General features: G+C 46.0%; 1 protein-coding gene across 1 annotated transcript in view; it reads left to right on the top strand.

Annotated features, from left to right (window-relative positions):
* Window positions 1-22,558, top strand: part of ALK (ALK receptor tyrosine kinase) — a gene marked incomplete at both ends in the record, with an annotated part of 704,256 nt that overhangs the window by 619,941 nt on the left and 61,757 nt on the right. The window contains 2 exons of the mRNA XM_080929282.1: window positions 6,762-6,856; window positions 7,085-7,213. Of these exons, the coding sequence (XP_080785408.1) occupies window positions 6,762-6,856; window positions 7,085-7,213 (224 nt within the window). The remainder of the gene's footprint in view (window positions 1-6,761; window positions 6,857-7,084; window positions 7,214-22,558) is intronic.

Below are 22,558 nucleotides of genomic sequence, written 5' to 3'. Positions count from 1 at the left end.
CCAGCGGAAGGAGACTCATTGACATAACTCCTATCCTCACTTCCAAGCAAATGATAGGCATATCTTCATTTCCACATGAGTTTGGGACCCACACTGCCAGCTGCCTGACTGGCATCACAGTGTAACTCCCACACACACTTCTATGACACAGCTCTGCCACCACTCTCCTGGATGTCCATTTCTGAAAGTATTCCTTGGATTTTCTATCACCAGTCACTACCAGTATGTTCCCCGGCTTGAATAGACTTTAGATGTGAAGAGGTCAGAAGTTCCATAGTCATTAAATAATGTGACTTACACAATATTCAAACTCCTAGGACAAGGACAATGCTCTATGTGCTCTTGGCTGCAGTAGGCACAAGTGTCTGACTCATAACACGGGCACACACAACCTTTGCTCCAAGGCAAAGGATGATACGTATAATTTGTTAGGCTGTCGAAGGAGGCACAGCTTTATTTTTAAAATAGAATATGAAACAGAAACAATGAAGTGGAAGCTTTTCTCCTAGAGAAAGGTAGTGTGTATAAAGCTGCTAAGATAGCAGCCACTGAGTCCTTGTCCTTTGCCCAGGGTCCCACCAAGTCTATAACCCTGATTTACTCTACAATAGTATTTTGAGATTCAGTGCTCACCCCTCCAAGCAAAGAAGACTTTCAGGTCACCTCCATGGAGATGTTCTTCTCAGGAAATAAGGAAGTTCAAACCATCCTTTTCCTGGGGCCTTTCATTGTTGGGAGACTGCATATCTGGTACCATCTCTGCCCTCCAAGGCACACATCAATGGAGACAGAGGAGTCCTTGTCAGGACTCTCTGTAGGTCCTGAGATCTAGCAGTGGACAGTCCAGTCTTTAAGAAGGATGGACTTGGTACCTTCTAACAGAGATTGTTTTCCACAGCCTTGGTTGTTCCAAGGGGCTTGTTGAACATAAAATGCACATGGCAGTAGATGAGATTCATTGGGTTGGGTGTTTCTGCAACAGCTGACAGAAAACATGGCCTGGGAAGATGAGAGGTCTGCTTCTTCCTAGTGGGTAGCTGGACAAGGTAAACGATGCTAAGAGATTTCAGACATTCTTCAGATCCTCTAGTGAATTCTTCCATGCATGCCTCTGTGCATGAGTGAGTGTGCAAGTCGAGTGGGTGTGTAAGTGGGTAAAGGTATTCTCAGTTTCTTTCTCTCCTCCTTCTCCTTTCCTTCCCCCTCTTCTTCTCTACCTCCATCTCTCTCCCCTTAACTCCCTTGTACAGTCTTCCCACCCAGTACTTAACCCATTCAAGCCTGTGGATCAGTCATTTTTGTCTATTGCTGCCTTCTCTGCTGGGCCGGAGCCCCTTTCCTTTGCTCTCTCCTTTAAACCTGCTCCCCACTCCAGCTATGACACAAATTGAGGGACAGCAAAGAAGGAACATACTGAAGACTGTCGTCTGCCTGGCTGACATCTCTGGTTTCTCCTTCCCAAGAACCCTTCAGTGTCATTTCAGAAAGAAAATAATAGTAAATAAAAATGAGCATAGAAAGCCAATACTTAGGGGTCAGGAGATGGGTGGGAGATGGCTCAGTGGTAAACATTGGATGTGCTCCCATGAGGACCTGAGTTCGAGTTTCTAGTATCCATGCAGAGCATTGAACTCGCTAGTATGCACTGTAACCCAGCACTAGGGGGACAGATGAGTCCAGAGAATCACTGGAGCTTAGTGACAGCCAGCCTAACTCCAGGTTCAGCAAGAGACTCTTCCTCAAGGGAGAGGGGTAGAGCAGGGTCCACAATGTCTTCCTTTGGCTTCCACATGCACACACAGAAATGAACACACTACACAAAAGAAAAGAAAATTGACAAAGGGAAAACCAGTGACTGGAAGCCTTGACCTGTGAGTGTAGAGGGTTTCTATAATCCTCCATGCAGTTTACCTGAAGGCTTTGTTTCCTTCTTTCTAGAAGTCTCCCTTACCACAAGAGAACTCTTTCTGACCCTTGGCAGCCCTAGGAAGTCTATATTGACTTTTCTTTTGCCATTATGCCCAGAGGAGAAACCAGGTAAATTACCTCAGAGAGCTGGGCTTGTGGATACAGAAACATTCCCAATTTATCCTGACTGACCTTCAACATGGTGTATTCACATTCACCAAGAATCACAGCATATGGCTACATGTCCAGCCATTGCTTAGTCAGATCCAAGCAGGGTGGGTCCTGGGAATCTGAAGCTCCCCCACCCCCAGCCCAGCCCCTCCTCCACAGCTGGTAACTGAAGTCAATTATACAGATAATGGGATGTATGTGGCAGGGCTTTTTCAGCACAGGCATTATTCTAATAGAAATGCATACCGCGCCCCCAACCTTTTGACAGTCCATTTCAGAAGACTTTTACTGAACAAATCAACTGCGCAATAAGAAACGGGAGAGAGTGGTTTTCTCTCAGCAGCATCTGCCTGTTCTGTTCTAAGCAGCCAGGTCCCAGACAAGCTGCAGCTGTGAAAATGGGACCCCCTCCCCTTTGGGGTCCTACTAAATGATCAGGGAAGGAATCGGAGCCACAGTGCCCATCCGTCAGATGCCTCCTACACCATCCAGCATCCTTTCCCTCTCTCACCAAAGCCTTGTTATCCCCTCAGTCCACATTCAGACACACACCTTTTTGTCGGCTACTTAGGATCATTAAGTGAACTTAATTAGGTTTGTCAATCCCGGAGGCTGGGAGGATTGTGAATAAGGCCTCATATTCACTGCCCATTAACAGTCTGTTGCCTGAGTGAGATGGTTCATTTTCGGAGCAGTGTGTGAGCGGCATCCACATGTCCTCTGCAAAGATCTGCTTGGGGTGTACAGGAAGCACCCACTTCCAGAGCTGCCTCCTGGAAACAGGGCCTGGCCCGTGGCCCAAAGGATCACCTCCCAGAATCCTCCTGGGCTAATTTTCAACAGACTGCCTATAAAGCTTGCACAAGATGAGAAGGTGAATACATTCTTATGCAAAAGCAGGCTTGAGCCAAGACCTCTAGCCAAGTGTGGTTTAGACAAGAAAAAAAAAAAAAAAAACAGTACGACCAGCATCAACTACTGCAAATCAAAAATCTACTTTGGAGGAACAGAAAGCACCAAGCAGATCTGACAGTCACCGCACAGCCAGAGAGAAGGGAGGCCCACCTGCCAGGCTTCCAGACAGCAGGAGGAGCCCCTAAATGCTTACTCTAGCTTTTCCTTAACCAGATGTCCCACTCGGGAAGGGGAAGGCTCTTCAAGTCATGGAGACGCTGCTTCCGTCCCCACCCAAAGGAAAGTGTTGGCACTGGGTCACAGCCTGTGTGATTATCAGTCTGTTGGCATATTAGCAATAGTATACCATGACCTTGCTTCCCATCAGCCCTAGAACGTTCTACCTGTACTCAAGAGTATGTGTAGGACCTAAGGCCCGAGGCCACAGCTCACTCTGAGGAATGACCTGATGTCTGTATCTTTGGAAAAGTAACTATAAAAGAGTTATTATACCAGAAGGACTCAGAGCCAAAGGAAGTCTCTAGCAAGGAGGGGTTTCCAGAGCCTCAGTTCTTTGGTTCTTCTGGAGACACACAACCAGGCAGCATCCAAAGCAGAGAAGCCTAAAGCACAGCTGGCCTGATCTTCACCTCATCTCTTGGCCAGTTCCCTCACAGAAGATGAGGTGGAGCCCTATCACCTACCACTCCAGACTTCATTCCTACATTGCCTCCACTTCACCTCTGTCCTGCTGATACCTGCCACCTCTGTTGGACCCTCATCTATGTGTGTTCATGGTGCCATCTGACTGACGCTTTCCTGCCTGTTCCAAGTGCCCCGACACAAAACATGGGCAAGTCCCAATGTCACTTAAATGCTTTAAAACAGCAGCTTCCAGCGCCATTAACTCACAGAACTCTGTAGAGACTTGTGCTTAGAAAGCATTGCAGCCCCAGCTTACAGCGTCCCATCTGTGCTAAGAGCCTGGTGGCTGACTACTAAGGAGCGCTGCTGCTCTAACTTCTTGGAAAACCAGAGCAAGTGGGGTGACTGGAGGTTTCCACTGGGGCTTGTGGAGGCAATGGTGGAGAGCTCGTCCCTCCCCCTGTTCTATAGGCACACAGGCATGTATGTCCTTGCACCTGACGTCCTCCAGGAAGGTGTGCTGATAGCACAGCTCAGCACCAGAAGGAACATGTGGCCTGGCTCCTCAGCCTGCGGGTGATGGATGGGAGAGGATGCTGCAGAGAGGAGAATGAGAGCATGTGTTGCTATGGGATCAGTGCCCACTCCAATGTAGGGTATCCCACACTCCTGACCAAAGAACCTGATTCTTTTTAGTCACACTTTGAGTAGATTTATAGAAATACTTACTACTTATTATTATTTGTTGTGTTGTTGTTGTTGTTTGGTTTGGGATGTTTTGTTTTATTTTGTTCTTTTGAGACAGGGCCTCATGAGCCTAGGCTGGCTTCAAGCTCAGTGTGTAGTTGAGAGTGGCCTCAGTCATTTCTCCTTTAAAATAAAAGCATCTGGGCTCTCTAATTATGGCCTATATACTGAAAGAGTTATAGATGAGCTGATTTCACAAGATGGATGAAGGCACAGGCAGATGTGAGAACTACTTGGAAATAATTGGTCACAAACACATTGTTTAGATAAATTTACTTCTGATTTCAAGGCTTTTCTTCATTAGAGCAGTAACTGCCCTCAAACCAGAAAGAACTAAGCCGCCATCCATTCCGTCTAAGTGGGGACCGCAGTGACACGCTCAGTCACGGTGGGAGCTTCCATCCGGTTACCACTCACAGTGCAGGCAAATTTCAGCCTTGTCTCATCAGAACAGGACACACTCATCTACAGAGCACACACAGAAATGCATGATGACATTAGAAATAATTGCCTTAAAAGAGCATCTTCAGGTTGCAAATAAGCTTATGATTTTGTGTTGGGCCATGGCTGCATGTGGCCTGGGTTGAACATACCAGGAAGTTTCTCTCCCTTGCTGAGCTGAGGTCCAGAGGAACAATAGGACTTCACACTTCTTCCTGTGTCTCTTCTGCCTCTGCCTCTGCCCTCATCCTCCTTCTTGTCCAGAACCCACCCTGGCCTACATTGTCATCAGCCTACATGTTCTCTCTCTGTTTCTCTCTCTCTCACTCACACTCTCTCTCTGTTTCACTCTCTCTCAATCTCTCTCTCTCTCTCTCTCTCTAGCTGTCTGTCTGTCTGTCTCTATCTGTTTGTCTCTCTCTGTATATCTCTCTTTCTGTGTCTCTCTCTGTTTGTGTGCGTGTATAAGTAGATAATACATATGTATGTACATAGGTAGGTAGTTAGGTAGATAGATAGCTCTTTCTCTCTATGTCTGTCTCATCCCTTTCTCCTTCTTTCTCTATCCCTCCCCTTTTCTTCCTTATTTTCCAACAGCATTATAACTTACATGCCATAACACCCATTTTTAAGTGCGTAAATCAATGACTTTTAGCAAGTTTCTAGAATTCTACAAAGAATGATACAACCCAGTGTTAGAACATTTCCATCACCCCACAATGAGGCTTCATGCTAGTTAGCAGTCAATATTGCTCCACGGCTGGCCCCAGGCAAGCACTAATCTGTTCTCTGTCTCTACAGATTTGCGTATCCTCAATGATTCCCATACAGAGAATCACTCAATATGATGTCTTTTAACTTACTGTCTGCCTTCTTTAACTTTGCATAATGCTTTTGAGAGACATCTATTTTACAGCATGTCTCCTGGTTTATTCTTTTTTATTATAGATTAGCATCCTGATGTGTGACTGTATAAGCACATGTACCACATCCATTCAGTGACTGACAGCCAGGGCTTCCCTCTCTTATTATTTTAACATCCCACACCAGAGGCTGCACACTATTCTTCAGGTCACTTGCAACCGACTCTCTGAGATTGGGGAGAAGAGTGTTTAGGGCTCTCGGGACACAGTCACTTTATTGTCCAAGGAAGTGGTTGACTGATGACAGCCTTCCAGAAAGGAGATTTCCCAAGAAAACAAACAGGAAACAAATGAGTATGAAGCATCTTTCTGTTTATCTCAGTCTCAAGCTTCCTCTGACCGTGGTCAGAGGACCTGGCCCTCTAAGCCATGAAAAGGCTGGAAAGAAACATAATCTCAGTGAGTTACTAGCCATACTTTATGACTCACTGTGGTTTGATGACAAGCTCTCCCGGGGGAAACAGTCAATCATCTAATATTTAACAACCACTTGGAAAATAGTAACTGATACTGGACAAGACCCAGGATGCTTGTACCTCTGTTGTACAAGAAATTAACCCGTGAGTTGCTGGATAATGGAACAGAACCACAGAAGGAGCCCAGTTGCTTGGAGCAACAGAGACACAGAGGGTTCTCTCCAGCTGTTGGTGTCATACAAAAATACTTTAATGTTTAAATAGTGGCTTCGGCCCGCCCATAGATGAAGGTGAGCAGAACAGCAAGCCTTCATTTCTATCCACTATGCATGCCCAGAAAGCAAAAGTCTCCCAAGCTCAGATATGCAAACTAGCTTTAAAGGCCTCTTATCTGCCATAGCTAAGATGGAGCACCCATTCTAAGGGATGCGAAAAGAAAGCTTTCCACGGAGAAGTGGAAATCGAGAAAGGCTGATACCTGCCCTCTTACTGATATGGTGGGATCAGATAAGACTGATCAAACTAAATCTCTGCAGTCAGCACACATGTGCTGAGAATCCTGGGACTTGATCTACCCTAGTGGTTCCTAACACATATTCTTCTTAACATCCTACAGGTTCTGGCTGCAGATAGTCACATGGTGGGGTCCAGGATCCAGGGCAACCGTGGCATTTGACAATATTTCCATCAGCCTTGACTGCTACCTCACCAGTGAGTTTGCCCTCACATTGTTTTCCTTAACCTAGTGACTCATAGTCCCACCTCTAGACCTCCAATCTCAGTGACCCATGGTCTCACCTCTAGACCTTCATTCTCAGTGACCCATGGTTTTATCTCTAGATCACCAGTCTCAGCCATCTTCTTTCTACTTTTCTCAGTGTAACCTGTCAGCGGAGTCTGTCCCTAAAACTGACTCCACCTAACTCTTCTCTATTCTAGTCAGTGGAGAGGAGAAAATGCCCCCGGATGCAGTACCCAAATCCAGAAATCTGTTTGAGAAAAACCCAAACAAGGAGCTGAAATCCTGGGCAAACATATCAGGACCAACTCCCATCTTCGACCCTACAGGTAGGGGGTTAGTCTGTCACAGCTGATGCAGTGAGAGAGCATCACCTCTTGCTGTGGACAGCAGAAGAACGGCCTGTGTTGTGGTTGGGATAAACACTGTGGTTAAAAGAAAATGGTTGGTCTCCAGAAGAGGCAACACGACCTTTGTTATGGGACCCCTAAAAGAAGCTGCATGGGTCTCTCATCAATTATACAATGGAAACTACTGGAAGTATATAAAAGAGCAACTTTACACCTGGGGAGTCCCAACACACATTATGGGGTTCAAGCCATGGCCATTTGTTATGATGCATACAAACAGGCCAATACAATAGGAGTGGAGGTAAGAAGATAAGTGTGGTACCACCCTAGGCTTCACCTTTTAGGACAAGGGAGATGGCTTATTCTGTGAAGTGCTTGACATGTAAGCTTTAGTCCCCATATAAAGAGCCAATCACAGTGGTATACACCTATAGTCCTAGGACTGGAGAGTTGGAGACGTGGGGGGGGGAATCCCTGTAGCTTGGTGGGCAGCTGATCTTGCTGAATGGGTGTGCTCTATATTAAATAAGAATTCTAGTATCAACAAATAAGGTAGATTTGTCAAAGAAGACATCTGACATCAACCTCTAGCCTCTGCATGCATACACACACACACACACACACACACACACAGAGAGAGAGAGAGAGAGAGAGAGAGAGAGAGAGAGAGAGAGAGAGAGAGACTTATTTTGAAGATGCATTAAGTATCTCAGCAGTTGAGCCACTCCCACACACAGACATGCACTAGGGGTCTTAGTTCCTTGGCCCCACTCAAGAGCCCTTGAGGTTACCAGATGCCCTGAGGGCAAGGTGCATGGGTAGCTGGCACTTCTCTCGTGAGAAGCCGGTACAACACACAGTCCAGCACATCCTGCTGTGCACATCTTGATTAGACTAACAGCATACAGATAATGTCTGTAATTTCTACTTGCAAGGTAGAATCCTGGTCCCATGCAAAGTGCAAAACAGCTAGAGGCTTGTGGCTTTGACACCAAATTTGGGAGCTCTGTTCATGAGCTACATTTTAGTTTTGCTTAGTTTGAGGGAAAGGAAAGACAAAAGCTGCTTGAGATTGCCTCTCTCCCTTTCCAGTTTTCTGCCTGATCTGGCCTGCTACCAAGCCAAAGAAAGGGGTATGTGTCTCCTTCCCTATCTCCCCTTACCTTTAAAGCACTCTCTGCTCAAAACATACAACTGACCCAGAGCCTAGTTGGAAACCTAGCCTAGAGAACTCTGTATCCAAATAGCAGCATAATTCATGGATCTATGTAGGCAGTCCATAGCCTGTGTGAAAGCCTTCCCCTTACCCACTCGGTCCCTCCTACCACTCCCTCCAGGGGATTCACCTGTGTTTACTGCCTTGTCATAACTTGCACAATTTACAAATCCATAAATTTAGGAAGAGGGGTCTCACTTTCAATTTCATTTTGTGCTAAGTAAACATGGAGTCATTCCAACCCTGGCCCCACCACCAGAAGAGACTCTGGAAGCATCTACTGATTGATTGGTGAGCATCTGGAAGTGTGAGCCCCAGTTCTCTAATGTGAACAGCCACAATGCTACACCCAACCAACATTTAGGGAGCGGTGGTCCACCCTGCCTAAGTCTGGGTTCCTTGCCACATAACTCCCACTGTCCCTAAAAAGATAGTCAATAGGGGCCCACTGACCACTCCCGACAAATGAAATCACACTGGAGCTGACTCTCCATTACCTCCAAACAGAACTCAAAGCAGACTCCAGCTAAAACACCAGACTGTTCTACTGGGTAACATCACCTCAGAATAAGGTTGGCAACTGCCTCTAGGTCAGAGGAGAAAAGAGAATATTGCACCAAAGATGTCTTAGAGTGCCCTTGGGGCCCCCCAGGACTGCTCCATGACACTGAATAAGGACCCATTACTTCCCCCAAGAACCCAGTGCCACATCAGGAGCTGCTTAGAGAGACAGAAAGGAGCCTCCGCTTCCACACCCCTCCCCTCTTGTGCTCTCTTGCAGGAGGGACTTCTCTCCACCATGATCTGGGTTTCCTTGTCCCATCTCAGTGCAGAGCCTTCTAACTGTGTATTGGGGTGCAGAGGGTATTTCTGTGGAGGACAAGGTCACTGCTAAGGAGGCCACAGTGCACAGACATGTCTCACGAGTCTGTGGACAGCAGGGAAGGAAAAGGAAAGAGAACAGAGGGGAAATGGGGAAGGGAAGAAGAGAGGTGTGTGGAAAGAGCAGAAAAATGGGAGGTGAAACTCAGACAATGCCTGCCACTGAGCTAGGCTTTTTCACTAGATAACTTGGCCTCTTCCAGGGGTAGTTACTTTCACTCCTATCGAGGGAGAAGAAAGACGGAATAAAGGACAGAATGGTGAGAGCATGGCTGCTAGCCAATGGGGCCAGGGTTTAAACTCAAAGTCTACAGTGCTTTCACCAGCTCAGCCATTGCTGGTAAAGAGATCTCCCGTCAGGAAGCGGTGCTGTGTGAGGAGGAAGGGGAACAGACACAGCTAAGAGCCCCTGCCTGAGCAGTAAATAGTCAGCTCCCAACCTCTGACAAAGAGTGGAGCCGACAAGATAATAAGATTTTCTCTCCAAAGTTCAGCTCTGTCGGTTTGCACTGAGGTGGAACAGGGGTGGGGGTGGCATTTCAGCTCTCCTCCAGGCAAGAAGCAACTGAACACACAAAACCCCTTTGAATCCAGGCCCCAAGAAAACTAGTACTGCCAATGCTCCCTGCGCTCCTGGTGTCCATGCCAGCCTTCTGGGCCCACTCCAGGAGACTGAGTGGCCAGTGGAGCCTCCAGCCAAGGGGTAGGGAAATGCCTGGCCAGGTTGTGCTTCTCAGAAACCTCTGAGTCACTTTAGCTAATCGGATGAAGAAGCTGGAGGAGAAAATGGGGTGAGTATTAAGCCCTGGGAAATTACATTTGTCAGCTTTGCACATGCAATTACGCTAACCAAATGGTTGGGCTAATGCAATTAGGGCTAGAGAGTCAGCCTCTTCTCTTCCCCTCCCCACTTCATCCCTAATTCTCTCCACCTCCCTGTCTCTGTCTCCACCTCGGAGTCTGTCTCTGTCCCTGGTAACAGATGTTGCTGCAGCTGAACAGGTGCAATCAATCGGGCTCTGATACTCCCCCTTCCCTAAGACGTCTAGTTAAGGATTTGAAAGCTCCATGGGACCTGTACCCATCTCCCCTCTACTATGTGCTCAAATGCGACATGGGAGGGACCAAAATGCCACAATTTTGGAATATTGGGGGGTGGTATTACAATGGATTTACTTACCAATTCCAAGTATACATCTTGAACAAAGAGAGAGGAAAACAAACTTATGTAGAAGTCTGTGAGATGATTCAGCTAGGAAAAGTACTTCCTGTACAAACCTGATGACCTCAGTTTGATCCCTGGAACCGAAATGGAAGAAGAGAATCAACTCTAGAAAGTTAGCCTCTGACCTGCACACAAGCATGGGTGTACACACACACACACACACACACACACACACACACACACACACTCTCGCGTACAAATGCACAGTTACACATAATAGTGATGATAATTTAACATATATGTGTGCATTTGTAATATGTCTTATGCAATATATATATATATAACTCTAGACTAAGCTCCATACTCTGTCCTGGTCAATCCTCGTTAACCGTGGTCCTAGGGTTGTTGAGCTTCACAGGGCCTGTGTGTGGCCTCTGCATGGCAGTAAACACATGGGAATGGTTCTTGTGGGAGAGGCTCCTGTGAACACAGATAGAAACAAGTATCCTACTGTTTCCAGGAAGTCAAGGTTTGAGGGACTGGGGAGATGGTTCAATAAAGTGCTTACCACAAAATAATGAGGACATAAATTCAATCTCCAGAAGCAAATTTTAAAAAGCTGGGCATACTGGTAACCCCAGCACTGAGCAGATCCTGGGATGATCTGACCAGCCAGCCACCTCAAACCAGTGAGCTCCAGGCAAATTATAGACCATCACAAGAAGCATGATGGAAGATTGACCTCTGGCTTCCACACTCTGCACACACATGTGCACACACATATATGTACACATGTGCACATACATCTGTATCCATACATGTACATATGCATACACACACACACACACACACACACACACACACACACACAGAGTCAAGGTTTAAAGCATTGCAGTCCCTTCCCATCCCCAGCTCCATGGTTCTGGGGGCTGAACCAATATGAACGGAGTGAGCCATTGCTTTCCTTGGCCCTTCTCTCCAATTAAGCCATGGCTGAGCTAATGTGCCCAGAAGTCATGGTGACAGACTGTCCATTTCCACACATGCTCCTATGATTCAAGAACAGATGCCAATTCTGAGGAGAAGGTTCTATGTGTTTCATATAAATTGATTGGGTCTATTTCTGCTAAATGCATTATCCATTCACTCAGAACAACTATCAGAGTGAAGAGAATTTGTAACTAGAGCCACTATGCTCCAAGCATGCCCTTCCAGAGATGACAGCATTGTTGGAAGGAAGTCTTCCCAAGGCCCGGCCCCTCTTTCAAGACCTGTCCTTTCATTTGGTGGGGAGTCTTTTTGTGCCTCAGAGGCTTCTGTATTCAGAACCTGTAGGCTGAGCCAAGTTCACTATACGGACTCTCTATAATGGCACATCCCACTAGAGAAGCATCTGTTCCTTCTGGTTAGCCCCATTCCTGAACAGTATTGAATGGAGTTCTAAAGCATTCTGTTACCTCCATGATAGGCTAGGGATGGAAAGTATCTTTAGCTGTAGCTCTTCACTGGGTACTAGTTTGTAAGGCCAGGAGTTCCAAGTTACCAGAATGTCTGGAGGCAAGGGTAGGAGACCAAGAAGGCCAGCTTACCATGGAGGAAATGTTAGAACGTTGGGCAAACTGTCAATAGATCTTCCCCATAAAAGTCTAATCATAACCATCCCCAGTAACTTGCCCTTACCCACTCTAGAAGCATCCTTCCTGTATCTTCATCAGGGTTCCCTGTCTAAAAGAGGCTGCCCATATGTACTGCCCAGTGAAAATACAGGTTCCTGGGTTCCTGCATCCCTGTGGGATATCTGAAATGGGAGGTTAAAATCTTTTTCTCAAGCGCTTCAGGAGTTTCTCATTAGCAACAAAGGTTAGAAGAAACCCAAGGCTGAAGATAAAGGTCACCACCTCAGAGAAGGCGGTGAGATGGTATCAGAGTCATAGAGCATCTTTCAAGGCACGGTCTTCCATCAGTAAAGGCCTGGCATTATACAGTAATAACCACCACTGTTCTCTGGATGATGCTAGGAGCCAGCAGCTATACTGGGCTGTGTGGCTGGCTAGCCTACTTGTTGCTACTATGATATTAGCCCCTTACAGACTCGGGTTCACAGAGCTTAAGTGACTAGCCCCAAGTTACACATTTGTAAATGGCTTAAAGATCCTTTTCTTAAGACTCATAAAAACTAACATTTTTTTAAGCCGTATAACACCTACAAGAACAAATCTAGGATAAAGCAACCTTAGAAGGGTCCTGTTGTTGGACAGGTCTTCTAGAAAGATCTTACTAGTAAGAAACCACCCCTTCTCTCCCCCGGTTTGTTGTGGTAGTTCTTGCTTGAACAGACTATGTCTGCCTCTTCACTAACACATCACACTAGTACCCCGTATACACAAAAACACTGACCTCGAAGCCCGTCAGCATACTCCGGTGCATGCCGGCTCCACCAGTGTGCTTCTGCTAACATTCACTCAGTTGGGGGAAATAACTCTTTAAGTAGTGGCAAGCATGATGTCATAGATACTGTCCTTGAAACTCATTCAAAGACCTAGCATTCCCCTGGTCTACTTCCCTGCCGCTGAACCTGTACTGGATGCCCCATGTCTTTCTGGTTTAGATTATCACCTATTCAGAATTATCATAGCAGTGGTTACGCATGAAGCACTCACTTTAATGAGGCTTAGGCATTCCCAGTCGGCACGAGGGTTTCGCGCCCTCTGAATTAACATATCATTCTTCATTTAGGTGTGTCTCCCTTCCCTGGGAGCTAGCATGGCTGTGCACCAGGAAGAGAGGTGGTGTGGGACTAATGTGTGATTCATGATTCTCATCACTGAAATCAACAAGTTTCCTTCCGTGAAAGTGGCTTTGCATGCCGGGGAGCTAGCCAACATCCCAAGTGGTTGCCAACTCTAATGACCAGGGTCAGCTTGGTGGACAGAAAAGAGGATGTGCTAGCAGTAATTGCATGAAACTTAAGATTGGGTTGAAGCAGCCTACTTACTAGTGAAAGCTTTGCCGTGTATCCCAGGGATCCAAACTCTAGCTCTCGTGTTCATACAGCAAGTGCCCACCACTATAGGCCACCATGTCACCATTTGTACCCCACATGCCTTCATTGTGCACAGACCTGCAGACACTAAGGTCATGCAGTATCTCTCTCATTTATGCTCTAAGGATGGATACTAGTTGAGGAAGAAATTTATAGTTTTGTGAGTGTGTGAGTGTGTGTGTGTGTGTGTGTGTGTGTGTGTGTGTGTGTGTGTGTATGCTAAATACATGCATTTGGTTTGGTGGGTGTGGATTCATGGGTGCACAAAGAACATATATGGAGATCAGAGGACAACCTCAGGTATCAGTCCTATGAACCTTTTATTGTCTTTTGAGAGGTGTCTCATTGGCCTGAAACTTCACCATATGGGCCAAGCTAGCTGGCCCATGAACGTAAAGACATCTAGCTGTCCTCGCCTCCTATCTCAGCATCTCTGATATAACAGGGGCATGCCACCACATCTGGCTTTTGTGAGCACAGGTTCTCAATAGCTGGACTCACATCCTTATACTTCCTAGAAAAGTACTTTACCAACTGAACCACACGCCCAGACCCCAGATAACACGGTTTTTACCACAGAAGTCTCAGGTCTAAATCCTAGCAATGCTGATCTCTTTAGGCAACTTCCTTCTCCTTCTGTATCATCTGCTTCTTCCTATCAAAAACAGTGTCTTTACATGTCTAGTTACAGAGCTTGCTGCACAAGTTCAGGTCCCCAGAACCCACATTCAAACCAGGGAGGTGGGCAATCCATCTGTATTCCCGGCTTGTGGGAGGTAAAAGCAGGGGACCCGAGAGCAAGCTGAGCAGCCAGAATAGACAGAGGAGTGAGCTTCACACCCTGCCTCAGTACATGAAGTAAAGGGAGACTGAAGAAGACACCCCACGTCAACCTCAGCTCTCCACGCACATGTGGACAAATGTGTAGGTGTACCCACACAGACACACACGTCCCTGCACACATGCAAACATACTCAGAAAATCAGTTTTTATATGATTAGTAATAATAGAGATTTTTCTATAAGTTAATACCTGTCGAGGGTTCAGAAGGGTGTCTAACATGCTAGCGAGCCTTTCTTATTTTTCCTATAGTAGGACTGAGGAAAGTGAAGCTCATGACGTAAATAACTCACCCTGCCATCTCTCTACAGAGTTGGGGTTCAACGTCAGGGCTGCTTAGTGAAGCTTTTCCCATGCCTGTCAGAGCAATATCAAACACCACCCAACCGCTGACCCACATCAAGGCAGACGGCTGGTTTCATGGGCTGGGGTTGTTGCTGGCTTGCTTGCTTTTCCATTCAGGGAATTCAGTTCAGTGCATCAAACACTGCTGTCCCTGAATCCCAGTTCTAGAAGAGCCTGTGTTTCTGATGAAACAAGCCTGCACTAGGCACCTACACTGTGCCTATGGCTGGAACCCAGCCGAGCATGCTCTTGAAAACTGTACCACCCAGAGCTGGTCCACCTGGGTCTCATAGCAAGCTACTGTTTCCATCTAGCGTTAGAACAATGGCGCCACCACCACTACCCAGCTCTGATATCCTCCTGCTCCAGACAGTGCATCTCAAATTATCCTGAACCAATCAACAGCTTTTTATTTTAAGAAAGACGATTCCTGGAAAGCAGGTCCTCAACTCAGGATGAATAGTGTTTGTCTGTAATGTCAGCTCTTGGGAAGCAGAAGATGAACAGAGAGATGTTCAAGGTCATCTCCACTACACAGTGACTTGGAGGCCATCTTGGGCTACATAAGGCCTTCTGTTAGAAGGAGACAGAGGAGGAGAAGCGGGGAGAAAACAAGTATAGCTTCTATCCTTTCGAACCCCCACACATCACCCTGACCGACCCCAGGGAGGCCCTGGGCTGATGCTCTGTGGTGGCAGAATTATGAGCTCCTAGCAGAACACCTAAAGTATATCTGGGCTACCAGGGCTGCCCCAAGCAACAAGCAAGAGCCACCACGGTCCTCTCTCCCAGTTGGCCCTGAGAAAACACATTGTTTTTGCCATTTGTTTCAATGACAGGTTACATAAGTAGGAGACAATAAATGATCCAAGACCTTTGGGCTCAGCATGCCTTGATTAAGATCATTTAGCTCACGACTGGCAGAGCACAAAGGCCCTACATCAGTACTCGCTCGAGGTAGCAATGAGCTCTTGTTTACGGAGTCCGCTTTAATCATTTTCCTCCCAGGCTCCCTGCCTCAGCCTGGAGACCAGCCCTGCATCCAGCCCTGCATCGATGACGCCTTTGTCCCACTAAAGTATCGGTGACATTTACAGAAAGGTATTATATTTTACAACTTATCTGAGCCAGGAGTTAGCAGAGGCTCTAAGAGAAACACCAAGATGTCTTCCCGACTTGCCCAGCCCTTGTCAGGAGAAAAAGAAAGGCCAGATGCAACTGCCTTAGGGGTTGCTGAGGCACAGAGAAGAGAGAGAGGAGACAACAGGACTCCACTCTGTCATGGCCTCCCAGAAACAAAAACCTTGCTATGAGCAGGGGCTTTGTGGGGATAATCCAGTAATGTAAAGCAAACTGTATCAACCTCAAACAACCCACATTTGTTTATCAAGGCCTGTGAGTAGGAAGCCAGGCCCACCTCCACTACCTCAGCTTCCACCACCTCATCTGAAAGCCTGCCAGGGGATGGAGTCACATCCACGTCTCTCCAGTTGCTGACAGTTCCTTGAGAATGGGGTTGAGAACTCCAGTTCCTAACATCTAGAGAACACCTCCAGTGCCTGCTCGCCTTGGCAGCCTGCTTCTGTACAGGTGTGGTATGGGCAAGGAAAGATGTGTGGAGAAGAAAGTAATCTTGACATCAGCATCGCATTAGCATACTCCATTGGTAAAAGAGTGCACTGTCTCACACTCAATGGCAGACCTTACAGGGTACGCACCTCAGGTGATGACCAGCTCAAGTCCACAGTGGCTGTCATGCATGGGAGCACCACACCAGGAAACCCTGAGAGCCTACTGATAGATACTGATAGATACCCAGGCTTGGTCCCCAAAGTATCGATTAGCATTTCCTGGGCATTTTACTATTTACAAAGCACCTACTGAGAGCCACAAAACACTGAGACTAAGACTAAGACGATGGACTGGCAAAGAGGCCTAGAGACCAAGATTCTTTATCAGAGCTGCCTGTTGTAGCAACAAAATCAGATTATTCCTGAGAAGTGATCAAGGATATAAAACAGAATATTCACATGAAATGTCGTGTGATCAACTTTAGTAGCTTTGTTATCAACATATATGACCAGAAATGTTAAGCAAATTCACACCTGTGTATTTTGTGTGTGTGCATGTGTGTGTATGTATGTATGTGTGTGTACACATATGTATCTTGTGTAATGTATTTTTCCACTTTATTTTTTTACCAAAATTCCAAGAAAATTCTAGTATCTTGCCATAAAATCTATTAAAGTGGAGAAAAGGAACAGTATTGTCTATTTAGATTCTACTAAGTCAGTCCCCCAACCCAACCAGTTGCCTATTTGCAAGTCAAAGCATTACATTTACTTATGTGGGAGGAGGGGTAGATTCTTGTGAGGGGACTGAAGGATTGCTCCATATGAACTTTCTCATCAGTATTGATTGACAGGGGGCCCATAGTCTTCCAAATCTTGCCCAGATTTTAGAAATCATAGAAACTTCTCTATAAAAGGGTTTGTTTGTTTGTTTTTCTCAAATAAATCCCAAGCAACTGAACCAGAAAGTCCTGATTTATTTTTAAGAGTGAATATTGACTGTGAGTTCACAAGAAGGCAAAAGCAAATCTGTTCATCTAATTATTATTGTTTTAGTAAGTGACTGGCAGATTTGATGGTCTTAGTCCGGAATTAATGCTGGCATATAAGGAAAATAAGGCAGAGTTCTGGATTATCTACCAACCTGCCTGAGGATCGATAACAAAGCCTCCACATCACTCAGTACAGCTACCGAGGAACGAGTACTATTTCCTTCTCCTTGACTAGTCTTGTGACTTTGGTCATTCCAACCAGCCCATTCAGCCTGTCGACTGACTGATCTGGTCCATCAACCACTGGGTGAGTAGTGTCCCCACTGCTTAAGGGATAGTACTTCTCAAAGGTGACATTTTGGTTATGTATATGTTTGGGTTTGTGTGAGTGTTTATACACTTGGTGTGAGTGGAAGTGGTGTCCTAGAGACCTAACCCCTTTCAGTCATGGGCAATAAACAAAGTAACTGCTAGAAAGCATGTAGCTATTCTATCAGGACTTGTCCAGTTACTGACTTCTGTGGATGTACGCTTACACAGAAGCTAAGGACCAAAAGTCTAGGACCTCATGGGCTCCCCTGTTTAGATACTCCGAGAGTGTGACCTGATGTTTCTGCTGTGTCTTGTTTAGATTTTGGGCTTCATTTAACAAAGACCTATTTACCACTTTCTGTGTGTCTCACACAGTTTTAGGCTCTGGACATAAGGCAGTGGGCAGACAAAATAGACTTACCCCATCTCTTGTAAGTCTATACTGAGGTACAGATTTCCTCTTTTCAACAGTGGCACCCTAGGCTAGCTAAGGGACAGAAGTGACAGTGACAGGGGACAGCGGTATGTCCACGTACGCGGTGACATTGAAATACTAAGTAAGAAACTCCAGGGTACTTCAAGTGTATCAGGAACATGCTTTTGTTTCCTAATATTGGGATCCTAAGCTTTGCAGCCAGGCATGTTATCTCCTTAGCTCACATAGTTCCCAGATAAAAGACACAAAGCCTTTATATTTATGATAAGCCTTAATATCACTAGAGCTGGGCGGATCTCTACCCTCTAAGCTATTTTGTCTACTTCCCTATCAATAACCCCAAGATATAACTTGCCATGTTCCTCCTGGGCCTCTTCTACTCTGACTGGCCAGCCCTCATGGCCAGTTCTCATGATCCCTTCCTCTATGGCATCTTCTCCTCTCTCTTCTCTCCTCTCTCTATTCTCTCCCCTCTCTCTTCATCATGGTCTCTGCCTCAGACCCCAAGCCCTTGAAACCAAAGCCCTACCTACCTGTCCAGCTATAGGCTGTAGGCATCTTTATTCAATCACTAGTTGTAACTTAAGGAGCAAGATTACATAGCGTCACTTGGTGTGTGTGAGGATTCCCCCATCTCAGAGGCATCCAGATCTTGGGCACCAGTATTTAGCATTACAATACATAGCAACAGGCCAAACATCAACAGCATATAGCCAAGGAAAGACTTGGCTCTTCGCTTCTGTGTAAGTTTAGAATAATAGAAGTTGATCAACTCATTCTGATAGTATATCTGTTTGCTTGCTAGAATCTGCTTTGTTTACTTCTCATGACTAAAAGGAGGTTGATCTTTCTGGAACTCCCCTTTTACCCCGTTATACAGTGGTGCCAAGTGTACATACACTCATACATACCTAAACATTCCAAGGTCCTATGCAAACCAGCCACAACAGTCATAAGGCCTGAAGGTCTGGACCATAACATTTGTCAATTCACAGCTGAAGGTGGTTAGGAATAAAGGAGGAGGCTCTCAGAGCACTCTGGGACAGGGGCCTGTCCCTGGTGGCTATCTCTCTACAAGCAAAGCCATGGGCCAGCCAGGATCTAAAGAATTCTTAGGAACTCTCTCTCTTTCTCTCTCATTTCATTGGTGTTACTGTTTAAAGCCTGACCCTCAGACTTCAAGGGTTAGTATTTTAGTATTTAAATTAGTATTTATTTAAATCGGTATTTTCATTGCAAGTGTGGGGGGGGCTTGATCTAGGATACTCTGTTTATGTTAAACCTGGACCCATTGAAAGTTTAAAATAAAATAAAAAATAATATCACAGATAACTATTCGTCTATTCAGTAGCTCTGTAAGTGACTACTGCTATTAGTTTCTTACCTGATGATATCAAGCTCACATCTCTGTGGCCTCTTGGCCATTTTCTCATGCCTGCTGCCTTGGAATTCTAAAATGACCAATGCAACTCCAGCATGCCTATTCTGCAAGCAGGAGTGGGAGAGAAACCATGTTTTCTGTTTTTGCTTCTAGCCTCCCAGCCTTACACATGTCTCTTTTGAGTGGAACATTTGGTCCTAAGATTCCCCCATGGGTTCCTCTCTACCCTTGCCTTTGGGATACCTTGCCCTGGAATTGTCTTAGAGGCTCTAAGACCCAGATCCAGCAGTCAGAGCTTTCTGCTCTTTGGGTTTGTGTCTACATTGAAATCTCCTGAAAAATTGGGCTATTTATACCTGCTTGCGCATCCTCCAGAAAGATCATAATACCACCAGCCTAGAAAAGTTCCAGTTAGCTATGAGTCAGGGCCACACAACCAGCAAAGCACCAGGTGCTAAGTAGTTAAGGCATGGCTTCCAACATTGCTCTGTCTGTCTCTGTTTCTGTCTCTCTGGGTGTGTCTGTCTGTCTGTCTGTCTCTGCCTCTCTCTCTCTCTCTCTCTCTTTCTCTCTCTCTCTCACACACACACACACACACAAACACACACACACACACACATACACAACATAAAATCCTAGTGACATAACCCTGTTGTGATAAGACAAATCAAGTCTTGTCTTACAAGAACTTAACAAGGCACAAGGTTCTTCTGGTCTATGTGGGGACAGAGCCGCACTTGGGCCACCACCTCTTTCTACTTAAGCCTTGCTACCAAATCCATTATGTGTAACCTGCAGATGACTGAGTTCATGGTACCCTCATCAATATCAAATACTTATTACCCCAGCTCTGGGATGAAGCCAATTTGGGAGTAACTGAATTAGCCCCAGAGCCTCCCTTAACTTAATTTTTACAACTCTGCTTTCAGAAGAGTGAGTGGGTTTTTTGGTTTTGTTTTTTATGGGTTTTTTTCCCCAGTGACCTTTCTCCTTTCCCAAGTGTGACTGAGTTTTCCTCAGGGAGCAGGGGGAGCTGAGAACACAAAGCAGCAGCCCTCACAGGCACCATTAAGCTCCTGCAGATTGCCGGGTGTCAGAACTGTTTAGGGTAATTCAGTTCTGAAAGCTGCTTTTATCTCAACAGCCCTGACTTGCTGCCTGCTGATGAGGTGGTCCCTCTCCAAGGAGAGGTGTCTGCCTCCCAGCTGCAGGGGATTCAAGCCTCTGGTGTCTGTCTCAAAATAGCTCAGTATTAAGGGGCATCTCACCTGTCTGGAGGAACTTCATATGAAGCAAAAGAGACTGGGTGGCAAAGTCAATGAGATTTCAAGCAAGAGCAAATAGTAAACCAGGGCTGGGGTCACCACAGCTATTGTCACTTAAGCCCTCCATCACCAAAAGAGAGCCATGGCCCAGAAGCTCTGTGTGAGTGAACAGGAGTGAGGTTGTCAGGGGCAATGCACACAGATACATTCATACAAGCATGCCTATGTGTGTATGTACACAGATACATTCATACAAGCATGCCTGCGTGTGTGTGCACACAGATACATTCATACAAGCATGCCTGCGTGTGTGTGCACACAGATACATTCATACAAGCATGCCTGCGTGTGTGTGCACACAGATACATTCATACAAGCATGCCTGCGTGTGTGTGCACACAGATACATTCATACAAGCATGCCTGCGTGTGTGTGCACACAGATACATTCATACAAGCATGCCTGCGTGTGTGTGCACACAGATACATTCATACAAGCATGCCTGCGTGTGTGTGCACATAGATACATTCATACAAGCATGCCTGCGTGTGTGTGCACACAGATACATTCATACAAGCATGCCTATGTGTGTGTGCACACAGATACATTCATACAAGCATGCCTATGTGTGTGTGCACACAGATACATTCATACAAGCATGCCTATGTGTGTGTACACAGATACATTCATACAAGCATGCCTGCGTGTGTGTGCACACAGATACATTCATACAAGCATGCCTGCGTGTGTGTGCACACAGATACATTCATACAAGCATGCCTATGTGTATATGTACACAGATACATTCATACAAGCATGCCTGCGTGTGTGTGCACACAGATACATTCATACAAGCATGCCTGCATGTGTGTGCACACAGATACATTCATACAAGCATGCCTGCATGTATATACATATGGGGCATGCATGCAGGGGCAAACAAATAATTCCCACTAAAATAGACTAGAAACAACAGTTCTCACCCAGAACTGGCAGGGCTGTTTTGGAGAAGGGTGGCTCCACCCACATCCTCTCTAATCCTCAGGCTCACTCTGTGTAGCAGGCTTATTGTTTAACTTTTCCCATGATTCCTTATCCGATGAGGTGAAAGCAACAATCCCTTTTCCTTTCCCTTTCTGTTGAGCTAACATGACTGTGGAGATGTGACTCAAATGTACTATAATTAAATATGGTAAGGTCGAGGGCCAAAAGGCATTCCCAGCCCTACCCCCGCAGAACCATGGAAATGCCTCTTACCCTGGATTAGATTTCCAGTATTCCCGTCCCACTAGAAAGAAAAACCAAAATGGAAATCATTCCCAAAACTCTGAGATCAAGATCAGGGACCTTCCAATCTAAACCATGGAAGGCAGAGGTTCCCTCCAATACCCTTGGTATTAGCTACAAAATAAGACAGAACATGGGAAAACACACTGAAGTTCTGAGAGGAGAGAGAAAAGCAAAGCAAATTCATATCACACATCTGTACCTGGGACCATTTAGTGAAAGGTCAGATAGCCCTGAGCAACTCATTTAGCCTAGGTGGCACTGCCAAGCTGATGGTAAGTCGTACTTAGTGGGGAGTGTCCAACAAAAGGAAACCATGATGCAGTGGCAGGTTTCAGGCCGTGGTCCTCAGAGGTGAGGCAGTCAGAACACCCGCTATCAGAGGGCAGAGATGGAGGCAAGGAACCTGACTAGAGAGGTCCACTAAAGGGCCGGTTCCAGCAGACAGGCTGTGCTGCCATGGTTTTGTTCTTTTCCAAGACTCTGGGAAAAAGGCAGAGACGGTGTGGAGAGCATAATTTGCTTGATATTTAGTTTTCTTTCCAATCTTTCTAAATTCTTACATAAAAACAGAACTTAGACCCCAAAA

Source organism: Micromys minutus, assembly GCF_963924665.1.
Source record: "Micromys minutus genome assembly, chromosome: 1".
In the NCBI taxonomy this organism is placed as follows: domain Eukaryota; kingdom Metazoa; phylum Chordata; class Mammalia; order Rodentia; family Muridae; genus Micromys; species Micromys minutus.
Note: the sequence above shows the minus strand (reverse complement) of the source record. Positions and strands in the feature narration are given on the sequence as shown.